We start from the raw sequence: 12,850 nt of genomic DNA, 5'->3' as shown, positions 1-12,850 counted from the left end.
GACAGGAAGCCAGGCATCACTGTCATAGTTAACGGTGGAATTAGAAGCCACCAGTGGGCTCCAAGCTGAGCACCCTTTAAAGGCACTGATAAGGATGTATTGTTTCAAGATAGAGGAGTACTCATTCAGGTCTTATTGCTAAAGATCTTGCAGCCTAATGTGCTGTATAGACTAGAAAAATGTCACTGTCAAAATCACTGTCAAAGATGTCCCCAGCCCTCCTCCTACTCAGTGGCTGATCTGCAGCAGGACCAAAGCATTTTCAGCGGCTGTTGAGGTAAGCGAGTGAAATGGGTAGTCCCTGTGGCAGAAACACGAGTCACTTCTGTGGCAAGGGTCACTGCAGAGGCTTTTGAGCCAATTAATCTTCCAGGTTGCTACAGGTCTACGTTAAAACGTGTGATTTTGAAGAAAACAGTGGTCTGGCCTCCTTGATTTTTTTAGTCTCTTGTTCTCTAGTATCAAGTGGTTTCTTGTTGGACCAGCCCTGCATTTCTCTGGAAGGGGAACATTAGAGAGTATGTTGTGTGGTGCTGAGCCGTTCTGTTTGTCTTTCCTTTTCCTCTTGTTGGGAAAGACATTCCTTCTGTTGTGGTTCCCTGGCTGGGCCGATGCTGTGACATTATGTCCTCCTGTCTGCCTCCTGCTAGACTAGTCTCTCCGCATTCCAGTAGGTTTAGTCTGGTGCATGTACACAGCATTAACTGCCTATAAATCAGCCATTAAAGCCACATGACATGCAGAAAACAAACCCATAGGTCTGGGGATGGGAGTCTGAGCCTAGTAAATCTGTCTCTTTCCCATCCCATGTGAGCCCTAGCCCTTGTCCCTTCTCCTCCAAACATATCAAATTCTTCACCATCTGGCATTTCTGTCCTTCCTTTTCCCAGAGTGTAAGCTCTATCCGTGACTACAAAATGTACTCTTTCACAAGCAGTCTTTTTTAAAGGCTTGTGAAGCTGTTTAATATTGCTTTTTGGGTGTTTTCTGGAGAGGTCTGGGCTGCTGGGATTGATATTGTTGTACCATCTATACTTCCTAACTTGCTGGTCATCTCCAGTGGTTTCTTTGAGCCAAAGTAGTTAATACAGAAATTGCATAGGGAGAAAAGTTTCAGTGCAGCATATTTGAAGAGAATTTAGTAGTCAAGCTCTCATGGGAATACACAAATGAGATTTATGGGTCTTAATCTGTGTTTCCTGATGATAAGCAAAATTCACTATAAAAAAGCTGTACATCTCTTATTCAGACTTCTTTTTTCAGGATTATTTTTCTGATACTTCATTTGTGCAATTTCAAAGAAACTGAGTGCAATTACGCGTGCTATGAATGGCAAATGAGTTAGCCCACTGTGCTCGTTAGAGAAGCTGTTCCTCCCAGTATCATGAACTGCTGCGTTCAGTTCATGCACAGTACAGCGTGACACGCTTGCATCCTGTGTAGCTGTGAACGTGCCATGTGCTTCCTTGGGTGGCATTTTCTGTGCCTGTTTGTTTTGCAATTTATGTATCTGCTCCGATCGAGTCACCCCACACACCCCCTACATCCCTTTTCAATGTCAATGAAAGCATATCGCTAATTCTTGTCCTCTTTTGCAGCGCTACAGTCTCCCATAGAGTACCAACGCAAAGAAAGTAGCTCAGCAGTGCTGAGGCCCCAGACCGGTAGGGTCTCTCAGCCCAACAGCAGACCCTATTCTTCTGTTCCAGTAGGGTCTGAGAAGCCTTTGAAGGCTACAAGCCGTAATCCCTCTCTCCCACCCCTGAAGATATCTACCTCCAATGGCAGCACAGGGTATGAACACTCACAGCCCGGAGACAAGTACGAACAAAGCAAGGTACTGAACTCATCTGGTAAAACATGATCTCATAGTCCATTTCTTGTACCATAGACTATCAGTGACGTTAGCTTTAATTATCAGCTAACCAGGTCAACAGGAATCAACATACTGAAGCAATGGTGTGAAATGTGATTTGAAGTTAAATGGAGACTGTGAAAGCTCTGGCATTCAGGCAGGTGGCTCTTCAGCTGGAAATCTGGAACAGAACCTGTCCGGAGCCCTGACCCCAGTGTTCTTCAGGGCACTACGTTTGTGGACTTGGTGAACTGAATTTCCATTTGCGGTATCACCAACAGCAATATTCAGACCTCTTTAATATCCATTAACCACCCATTCCTGAAGAGGTCTACTCCGATGGTTTAAATAGCTTAGACCTTTTCTCACGTAACAGCTCCAAAGATGCCAGCTGAAGGTTGTAATCCAGGTGCGTGTGCACTACCCCAACACAATTCACACAAACCAAGGAGGCAGTAACTGTCAGTGGTGTTTGGGCCCAGCTGCTGGCTGCAGTTAACCAAAGCCGCTTTCCAGTACGACCTATATTTAAGATCAATGAAATGTGTGAGTATTCATTTGGCTTCTAATGTGAGCCTTCGTTGGTCTTTCCCTGCATTTGGTTCAGCACAGGTAGTTCATCTGCAATACCACGCAAATGAGTACACTGCTCTGGCACTGTCACCTTCAGAACAGCTGTGAAATCTAGTCCGAAGCAGGAGGCTGGTTTGCGTCAGGTTTCTGCTGATGCTTCAAATCCTCCTCTACCTATATGAACTTGCATGTGTTTTGTATCTTTTCCCCTGGTGCAGTTAGGCTGGAAATGAAGTGCTTGCTGTGACTGCTGCCAGAAAAGGCAGGTTCCTCAGCACCGCCTGCTCACCAGGTTTCTCTTGTGTCCACTTCCACAGACTGATTTGGGAGGGTGCAATGGGACCTCTTCCATGGTGGTGATTAAAGATTACTATGCACTGAAGGAGGATGAGATCTGTGTGAATCAAGGAGAGGTGGTTCAGATCCTCGCTATCAACCAGCAGAACATGTTCCTGGTGTACCAGCCTGCAAACGACCACTCTCCGGCTGCTGAAGGATGGATCCCTGGCAATATCTTGGCTCCCCTCACTAAATCCACCACAGATAGTAGCGACGGAAGCATCAAGTAAGTGCCATGTTGGCTTCGCTGGGAGCACTATGTGGATTTTTTGAGGAAAATAAATAAATAAATAAAAATAAACAAACCCAAATGGTAGGGAATTCCTGCTGATTTTTATCTACAGTGCCATTGGAACAAGTTGAGTGGTCAATTCACAGCATCGGGCGGCTATGGTGGATAGCTTGGGTTTGGCTTATTTTTGTTTTGTGGGGTTTTGTTTATACTTTGGAGAGAAATAAAACCATAGATGGTTAAAGACATATTTTACGTTACACCATTTTACACCAACATGGACCTGCTTGGACTGGACTTATATTTATGTTGTATTAAGTTACTAATCTATATATTGGTTATAACAGCATCTAGCAAAAAAATAATCAGGCCCTGTGTTGGACTGAGGTTCGCTTCTCTAAGAGGAGAGATTTTGTTGTCTATGGCAATTTCCTTGTACAGCTTGTATCCTTTTTTTTTTTTAATTTTGTTTTGGTTTGTTCTTTTTTTTCTGTTCGCAGTAACTTTTGTAAAATATTTTTTGGTTTGCAAGACCCCCATCCAAGTACATTCCTGTATAAAGTATTTTGCACTATTTAAAAAAAAGAAAAGAAACAAACTCATATTGATGAAGTCAGGTTGTGCAATATAATGGATAGTCGCAATGTTCATCATTGTACCTGTAATGTAACTAATTTTAAATGTACTATTTTAAATATGTAAAATAAATTTTCACCATGAGCATGTTTTAATGAGGTAAAAGAACTAGTTTGACCCTTTTTTGTTTAGTTTTGTTTTGTTTATAACATTTTGTTGTTTATTTAACAAATGTGTGGATATATATTTTTCTTTTTTGATTTTTAGAAATTTGTCAGTCTGAAATGACTAATGCAAGAAAGTGTTTTTTTGGTATTAAATACAGAAGGTACAACCCTCTTTTCAGTAATACCGATTGATTTCTTTTAACATCTAAAATGACTACATGGTAATGCATGGTGTATGCTACAAATTCTGTTATCTTACGTGAGTGCCTTGAGGTGCAGAACTGAATGTGAGGAAAGATTTTGTGAGAGATTCACTAAAAGTAATAATTTGGTATCTGCTAAAGATTCAGTTAAGAAATACGGTGACTTGACCCATCAGTCAGTGATCTCAGGAATACTATTGAATGCTATTGCAAATGAAAAGTTAAGCCAAAGAAATTGCTCAGCACATCTCTTGCTCGTGTGCCACAGCTATTCCTGGGTTCCCCTTTAACCACAATCTGCAAACATGTGCCTTTACATTCACCCCAGCACTGGGCTCCTGGTGGAAGACTTTGATTTCATGGCAGCTGTGCAGTCAAATTCTGCAATATAGTCGTATGAATTGGGGCCAGGAAGGAATACCAGAATTGAAAGACACATGCATTGCACTTCTCTCTGTCTTAAATCATGTTTTCAGACTCAGAGCTAAAACAACGCTGCAACTAAAGAGAAGCTTGAATGACTTTCTAATATAAATCCTATGGGTTAAAAATGCAGGTGTTTTCAGCCCTGTCCAGTCTGCCAGATCACATGGACTTAAAAATAATAAAACTGTTTCTTCTGTTGACAAATACTGTACATAAAATATGTGTTTGATCCAGTAGTGTTGGCATCATGATAGGTGAGGGTCAGGGAGTCCATCAGCCACATCCTTGACTCTTAATCATATTGTAAAGGAAAGTGGTAAAGGAATTATCCCGAAGTGCTGGATAATACCCCCTGGTCTGCACACCTAATGCAGACCTCCCCCAAAAATGCCCGAATATCAAGCGACCCTTCCAGTCCAGCCAGGGCATGCAGGGAGTGTTGGTGCTCCTTGTGCCAAAACACGATTGCCCGTGCCAGCCGCCAGCTCCATGCCACTGGTGGGGACCTGGGCCACGGTGCTGCCACGTCAAAAACAGTCACTATGAACCATTTTGGTCTTATGTCAGTTCAGCCAGTTGCTGGGAGGCCCATGGGTTTACTTTTTAAAAAATGAGCTATTGTACAGCTCCAGTCAGGTGCTGAAATACAAAAAGATGGTTATGAATCATCGTCAGTGATCATGGGGGAGCATCGGCTGTGTGGGGTGTCCTTCAAGTCCTACCTTGCTAACATACTGCATTTTATTGGCATCGCAGGTGATCGTTGGATTACATGCAACTTGCTTTGTAAAATGTATCAAGGTACTGTAGACGTGACATGACATGTGCCAAACACTGGGCTTAAAACATGCAAATAAAATTTGCATGACTTAAAGGTGGGCAGATGCTTTGAACCTGGATCCCAGCTCATCACACTGCTGTTTTGAGAGCTTTCAGCTTTGGACAACATACCACTTCCCAAATCCCCCCCAACCTGCCCACTATTTAAACCAAATGAATTCCATATTGAGAAGTGTTTTTATTTTATTTTATTTTTTATTTTTTTATGTCTGCTTTGATATGCAATTTCTGTTGTTGACACAGCATTGCTCTTACAAAGGGTGACATGGTCTTTTTTTTTCTTTTTTCCAAGAGTAAGGTCACAGGCACAGTAATGAGGGGTGAAAAATGTTCTGGAAGTCATGCCTGCTGTGATTCTAGTCAAAAAGCATGGACTGGTTGATGTTCTCTCTATTCGGATTGGCAAAATCAAATATTACACTAATGGGAAATTCTTGGTCTTGAGAGGCAGAGCAGAGCTTGTCATTCTAGGAAATTACTTATCTCTTGGAAAGTTAGTGATGTAGCTCCCATTTTCTGAGCTATTCATGTTCTGAGTAACATGTAGGGAGCAACACCTTCAATTTCTTAAAATTTTTTATTTGCTCGACCAAGTAATCTATTAAGATGGTTCTCATTTATTTAGATTTGTTTCACTGCTTTTAACCAACAAGACTGAGGACTGAATTGACCTTTTAACTACAGCAAAAATAAAATAAATCTCTGTTTGTGGCAATGCAAGACAAAGTCCCTGAAACCAGCTGACCGAGTTCTAGTTGCCTGCTTCCATCATGGGATATTTTTTCCTGCTCCATGCATTTAAACAGCAACTGTGGCACAACATCTGCTTTGCAGAACTCTTTGGTTTGTTTTTTAACTTCAACTCTCATTGCTCAAGTAGAGATAGGCGTATTGCCGGTGGCTTTCACCTTCTAGGGAATTGCAGTAATCGCAAATGTGGATGCTGGTTCTCCTTTCCAAATCCTTCCTTCCTGCTATGATTTGCCGTTTGATTGCTGCGTTTTCTGGTACAACAGGAAGTCATGTTCATGGCATACCCTGCGCATGAGAAAGCGGGCGGAAAAGGAGAGCAGTGGCAAAAATGAAGCCAATGGGCCACGTAAATCCAAGGATATTCTGGGGAACAAAGTCTCTGTTAAAGTGAGTAAGGCCATCGGAAAGCTGTGTGCCACTCTCCTGCTTCCCATCCTTTTCACCCCCTATAGCATCCTCTCCTGAGAGAGGGAGGGGGAGGCAATTTTGGGCTTGTGTTTTTTTTTTTCCACTTCAGTTATCTTTTTTTTTTTTTTTTTGTAGTATCCATTTTAGCAGGATTTTTGCATGCAAGATAAAAATGCAGCCTTTGTTTTTCGTTTTCTTTTTCCTGGCATCCCATACGCAAGTAAGTAATCTTCATTAAAAAACTATGTATAAGGTTAAATAACTGTTCTGTAAATAACTGAAAATAGTGAATGACTTACCTCTGATCTAGCCCAATCTGCAGCTCCATCAGAGCAACTGCAGCGGTGAGAAAGCCACCGGGTGAAATGAATGCCTTTTTAATGTTGATGAGTTTTCCTTAGGCCAATATTTCCCCACATATTATGGTAAGGGGTTCTCAACCTTGAGATGCTAAAGAAGTTCGCTCTGGGGAGATGGTCTGAATGACCTTTTTATTTCCATATTACCAGACAGGAAAGAGATGCTGACTCGGTCTTGCCAGGAGAGGGTTTTGTGTGTGTCCGTGTGTGTGTGTGTGTCCGTGTCTGTCTCTCTCTCTCTGAGATCTCCCAGTGTGGAAAAGGTTGAGAACGGTGGGGTTAAGCTCCATCTTCTGCTCTGAGTGCCTGACTACTGTGCTCCAATTGAGAGGATCCATCTCTATAAACCAACCATGAGGCCTGCTCAGGACTAATCTGGGGCTATCCCTCCCAGCAGAGGCAAGCAAACAAATACTCGTTGTGGTTTTGACACAACCAAAGCCCAGCCTTGATGCAGGAAAGCACTTGAGCATGTACTATGGATCCACCCCTCTCCAGGAGAGCCCATGATTAAGTGTTTTCCTTTCTGGAGGCTTTCCCTCATGTATGCCTCGTGAAACAGATGGCATGTGCAAAGAGGAGCCCTGCCACTGCCACCCGGCTGCCCCTCGCACCCAGAGCTAAGGGCAGCAGCTGCTGCAGCATGGTGGTCACGGGCTTCCTTCTCCTGCTTCCTTGCTGTTGTACTGCCCGAACGATTTGCGGAATCACTGCCTCTCCTCTGGCAAAAGCATGTCTTCGCCTTTGCTTCTCTTGTTTTGTTGTTCGTTTGGTTTGGGTTTGGGTTTTTTTTTTTTTTTGGAACATTTTCTGTCCTGTTATCCGTCCCCATGCTGCTCACAATTCCTTGCTGCTCTGCCCTGTCTAACCAATCTCTCCTCTAATCTCTTGTTCTCTTTCTTCCTCTTCATGCTGCCAAACAAGGAGACAAACAGCTCAGAGGAGTCAGAGTGTGATGACCTTGACCCCAATACTAGCATGGAGGTAGAGACAATCATCCTTGTCATTATTTTTTCCAAGAACATGTGCCTGTTTTGAAATGCCTGTGCTGGAAGGGGAGCTGGTGGGTCTGCATCGCTCATGGACATATGTGCCAATTAAACATGAGTCACACAAAGCACCAATTCTGTTTTTGCCAAGCAGTGAACTGGAGTTCAGGTTGCCTTTGTGATAGCAGCAGTGGAGGAAGTTGAGGAACAAGTTCTTGCTGAGCTGGAGGCTTACATAGCCGCCCTCAGTCGCTGCTTCCCACCTGGGACCTCGCTCAATGAAATGATCGTGCATGCTTGTCAGCTACCAATAAATGCAGCAGCTCTCTGTTTTAAAAACACCCACTGTCCTGGCAACGCATGCAGGACTGCTAGTCAGGTTTGTGTTGTGAATTACTGGAGCAAACGATGTTGCACCAAGCTGGTGCTTTAAATATAGATCAGAAAAGAAAAAGTTTCTTTTTTTTTTCCTAGCAGTTGATGTCACTTAAAAAATGGGAAATTGTGTTTCTGTAAAGGTACTGGAAGACTTTGGTAAAATTAGTTGCTTTAATGTACCTGTATCATAGACAAGACTAATGCAGATAAGTGGACCCAACTTGTGATGCATTACACAACTCTTTTTTCCAGTGTGAAGCCACTGATTTTAGTGGAGTGACCAAGACATGCCTTGTTAAGAGAGCCAGAAAGAACTTAAAATCATGAGAGCTGTATGTCTGGCTCTTCTCAATTAATATCTTGCAGAGCCCATTTTTCTGTGTATGGTGACCACGCTAAACACCTGTGTACATTGTACCAAGGCTGAAAGAGCTTCCTACTGAAACAGGCAAGGAAAAGGTTCAGCAAAACCTCTGATTTTGTAGAGATGGTAGAACAGGTCATTGGAGAAGAGGGATATTGCACCTCCAGGAAGCTGTTAGCCAGATTGCACTACAAACATCCTGCAAAAGAAAGCTGACCTTCCTCCTGGGGTTAAAAAACAGCAGAAATGTATTGGGATGTACCACCTCAGCTATTAAGCTGAAGGTTCTCTTCTATTTTAATTGCGTTGGCATCAGTAAATACATCTTTGAGAAAGGGATGTGTGCTAAAGGAAAGCTTGTTCTCCCTGTCCCTTTATTATGGATGTTGTGATGCTCCTTCTCAAATGTGTTGTGAGAAATGTATTGGATTAAGGCCTCAGGAGCTAAAGCCTTTTCTCATTAAAACAGAAGCAAGGCAAGCTTTTTCCACCACCAGAGCCTGATACAGGATTTCATCGTGCAGGAGAACTGTGGAGGAAGTCAGACAGTGATGGCAGAGCATCAGGAGGTCTATGCAGAGATGTCTAAACTGCAGCGCAGCTGGCTAGCACACCTCAACAGCACAGGCCTCAGCATGCGCTGCGGAATCTCTTCTCAGAGGAACTGCAGCTGGATCTCTGGCAGCTCCCAGGGCTGGTGGGCTTTCCAGGCTCTTTCTAGTCTGCATTCCTCTCCTCTGGTGATGGTTCCAGTTTTCAGGCTTGTCAGTGAGGGGAAAGGAACATTAGCAAGTCCTTTCAAAATCATTTATCCCCACCTCCAGCTCCTTTCCTGAGGCAGGCTCACCATGGCATGGTGGAAGACTTTTGGGCGTGACCCAGTCCATAGGGGAAACATTAGTCCCTTGCTTTTGCAGGTTCTTGTGTCCCGTGATTGTGCTTGTGCCTGCACATAGTATCGGAGCAGGACTGTCAAATCCTCCGTCAGCCAGCGTGTTTTCGGTCTCCCCTGGGGACAGTACCCGATACAGAGGGAGTAGGGCAGCTGGTGTACATTCTTAACTGTATTTTGCAGAAAAAAAACCAAACAGCTGACTTTTCTGGCTTTGTGTCTTGTGCTTAAATATTGCTAAAAAGCTCTGATACCCTCTACACCAAGCTGTGCACGTAGTGAAAACCAGCCTCTCCCCAGGCTCCCCCTTCTCTGTTCCAGGGGTGTGTGGTGAGGTGGCGAGCTCCTAGGCTGGGAGCATCACCGGCTGCCGGCGGTGGGGGCAGACCTGGCTCTGACACCTGGCTCAGCTTGTGACAGTTTCATAGGCTCGGCTTGTGACAATTTCACAGTCTGTGGGAGTGCTGGCAGGAGAGCTGTGTCCTGGCCCAGACACCACCATTTACAGGCCCACGCGGCCTACCTTTGTCATTAAGGAGGAGGCCTCTGTACTTACAGCCTTGGGCGAGTCACCCGGCTTCTTCTACAGGGCTGTCACCCCAACAGGCCGACATCCCTCTTCCTGTCATACGTGAGAACACGTTCCCAGTGCTAGAAGAAAGAGAGCAGGCTCTAAATGCAAAGAAGCCACATTAATTAGTTGGAAGTGTTAGTGAATTTTACCTCCAGCCTGTTTCCTGTGCGAGAAGTCAGTAAGCTGGTCATGATATATCCATGAAGTCCCATGGCTGCTGCAGTCTTTCAGGTCCAGCTTTGGTTGCTATTTATAAAATACCACATATCTGTTCAGTAGATTACAGATTATTGAAGCACTTTGACTTTGTTTTGTTTCAAGGGGAAATAGAAAGAAAGAAAGAAATGTGAAGAACATATAATGAGAGCAAAAACCTAGAATTGTGACTGTTTTCAAAAAGCTAAAATGTTATTACTATATTTTTATCTGCATAAATAGAGAACTTTCCATTCTTTGTAACTTGGAATAGAAATTGTATCTCTTGGTGGCTGTTTCTTTTCTTGTAGTTTATCAACATGTAATGAAAGCAGACAAAAATGGAAACGAAATATGGTGGTGTTTTGTTTTGTTGTAGTTTTTTTTTTCCTAGTTTCTATTTTGTGCAATTGTTACACAAAACAGAAGGTGTAAAGTCACCTGTCAGGTATGTGGAGTGTAGGAGCAGGAATGTGAGGAGCAGTTGTAGCCACGTGAAGGATAGGAGTAACCTGTATTTAAGAAAGATCAGTGTCCCTTTCCACGTGTCTGTAGCTAATTGCACAGGGACAGGCAGTTCTCCTTCTGGGAAGAAGGTGTATGTCCTTGTGAATCAGTGAATATCATCCACACCCATGTCTGGGGTCCTGGACAATGACACAACTAATTGTCGTACAATTTGGTGTCATAACACCTCGTGGGGTTTCAATATTGCTGAGGAGGTCATAGGTCACCTGTGCAGATCCCATCAGGCCACCTCTCTTCTCTGAGCAGATGTCCTCCCAGCAGACCTGATGGAGCTGAGACTCGCTAAATTCAGCTTCCAGGCTTTGGAGCAGACCTCGTCTGTAGGGATCTGACATCTTGTTTTGCACAGGGCGATGCCAGCTGCGGTGCATTGCAAGTAATCCTGACCAACAGGCAGCCAACACCCAGTGTGTTTGTTCCTGCTTCTTAGCCCTGCAAAGGTGCGATGAAGTCCAGGCCCACCCTGAGTTGGTGGAAGTGCCATCAGTAGGTTAGTGAGCTGGGATATTGCCAAGGTATGTAGGTTGGGCTTCATCATCATTTTTTTTTCAGTTATGACACTTTAGCACATTCAGGACTACCCAGAGACTGAGGGAAATCAGCACTGGGAGCATGCTGCAGGCAACAACATCGTGTTAGCATCCTCATGGTCCAAGTGGTTGAGTAAGCAATGGCTTGGTGGATAACAGCATTGGCTTCACATCAACTCTCAGCTCAGGCCAGGAATTCCCAAGTGCTTTAGGTAAATGCCTTCATTCCTCTGCCTTGAGTTTTGCATCTCCAGAGCATATCTAACATACTCTCTCTGCTCTCGAACAATACTGGTAAGAAAGCCTTTCCAGGTACAGATTATTTTCCCATGGCTGTTTACGCGCGTAGCACAGCACTGCCTTACTCTGGGAAGAGGCTCTTATCACAGGTACAACAAGAGCAAGTGCAATTCTGAGAGCTTCCAGTGTCCCTGGGGTGGCCTCCACAGGCAATACCAGAGTCCTGCTGCCCTGGGTGGACAGGGATGCCGTGACGGAGTGGGCAGGTGGCTCATCAGGTGTCAAGCCAGTTGGCAGCGCAGGTGCTGCAGTTTAGCTATTGGAAAAGAAACAAGTGATCTACTTAATCTACAGGAAAACAATAGGGTGCCACAACACGGTGTGGTAGCCTTCAAAAGCAGAGACACCCTACAGCTACAGCCATTGAAGCACATCAGCTGGAGCCTGATGCAGGGAATAGGACTCCTGCCGTGCACAGACCCACATGGCCAGCATCCCTGTGGCTCCTCTCAGCGGCAGCTGAGCCCATCCATGCTGGGTGCCAGAAGGCATCCTCCTTCCCCACCAAAGGCCTGGTACTGTGGGATGTTTCATCAGGTACCATTCTTTCATTTTAAATAATTTCTCCCACTGGGGGCACCTACCCACATACAGGGAGAAATCCTTATTCGCTCCACTTATCAAGAGATTTCTCTTGTGATTTTTTTTTTTTTGGGGGGAGGGGGGGAGGGGGAAACTTGTTCCCCCTAAAACTTTCACATTAGAAGTTGACCTGATCAGAGAGAGACTAATATATCTTTTCCTGCAAATTGCAGTTGGTTTAATTCTTCTTCGCTTCTTTATTATTTTTTTTTCTGAGAACCATTATTTTTTTTTTTCCTTTTTTAAATGAAGGAGCAAGGAGCTTGCTGCTGGCTACCAGCATGTGCGAATGAGTCAATATTTTATTTTAACTTGATGAGCAAGAAGTGCTATGAGGTGTTTACCAAATGCAGAGCTGCTTGCCTTGGAGTAAACATGCCCTCTGCTGTTTAGCTAAAGCATGGATCTTTTTATGGAGGGCTTGGTTGGCAGTCCAGCCTTACGACTCAGCAAAAGTGGGGAAAATCACTGTTTGTCCTGTTTGTGATGCACTTACGTAGCATGTGCATATACATGACAGATAAGCTCTGCTAACAAGTCAGAGGTTGGAGTCACTTTGCAAATGGACAGCTTTGCTGCGACGAATGCAAATGCCTTTCTGTGCTCATAACATGATCTTGGCAAACCAGGAAAAATGTGATGCAGTGGTGCAAAGTGCTGAGTTGCTGTATGCAGCATTTGTGCTGCTTTTCTGAAGTCTGACTGCAACACTAAGTTGCTTCTTTTGTCCTGTTTAAACAAACTCACAGAAAATTCAGCATGACACATCTGGAAGCCTGGTGAGCCC

The 12,850-nt window shown here is 44.1% G+C and overlaps 1 protein-coding gene across 20 annotated transcripts in view; it reads left to right on the top strand.

Moving 5' to 3' along the window:
* The window catches only part of KALRN (kalirin RhoGEF kinase), a 502,830-nt gene that overhangs the window by 471,119 nt on the left and 18,861 nt on the right, over positions 1-12,850 (top strand). For 15 of the 20 annotated variants that reach the window (XR_007166315.2, XM_048072237.2, XM_048072236.2 and 12 more), the window contains 4 exons: positions 1,599-1,837; positions 2,746-2,993; positions 6,228-6,351; positions 7,656-7,715. Coding sequence is in view for 18 of the 20 variants with exons in the window: in XM_048072237.2 (XP_047928194.2) it covers positions 1,599-1,837; positions 2,746-2,993; positions 6,228-6,351; positions 7,656-7,715 (671 nt within the window). In the remaining 2 variants the exon portion in view is untranslated. Of the gene's footprint in view, positions 1-1,598; positions 1,838-2,745; positions 2,994-5,127; positions 5,147-6,227; positions 6,352-6,507; positions 6,593-7,655; positions 7,716-12,850 lie in introns of those variants that run through there. The other 5 variants (XR_007166316.2, XM_066999769.1, XM_048072242.2 and 2 more) reach the window with 5 other exon arrangements.

Source organism: Anser cygnoides, chromosome 6, assembly GCF_040182565.1.
Source record: "Anser cygnoides isolate HZ-2024a breed goose chromosome 6, Taihu_goose_T2T_genome, whole genome shotgun sequence".
NCBI classification, from domain to species: Eukaryota; Metazoa; Chordata; class Aves; order Anseriformes; family Anatidae; genus Anser; species Anser cygnoides.
This window is presented reverse-complemented; position numbering and strand designations above follow the sequence as displayed.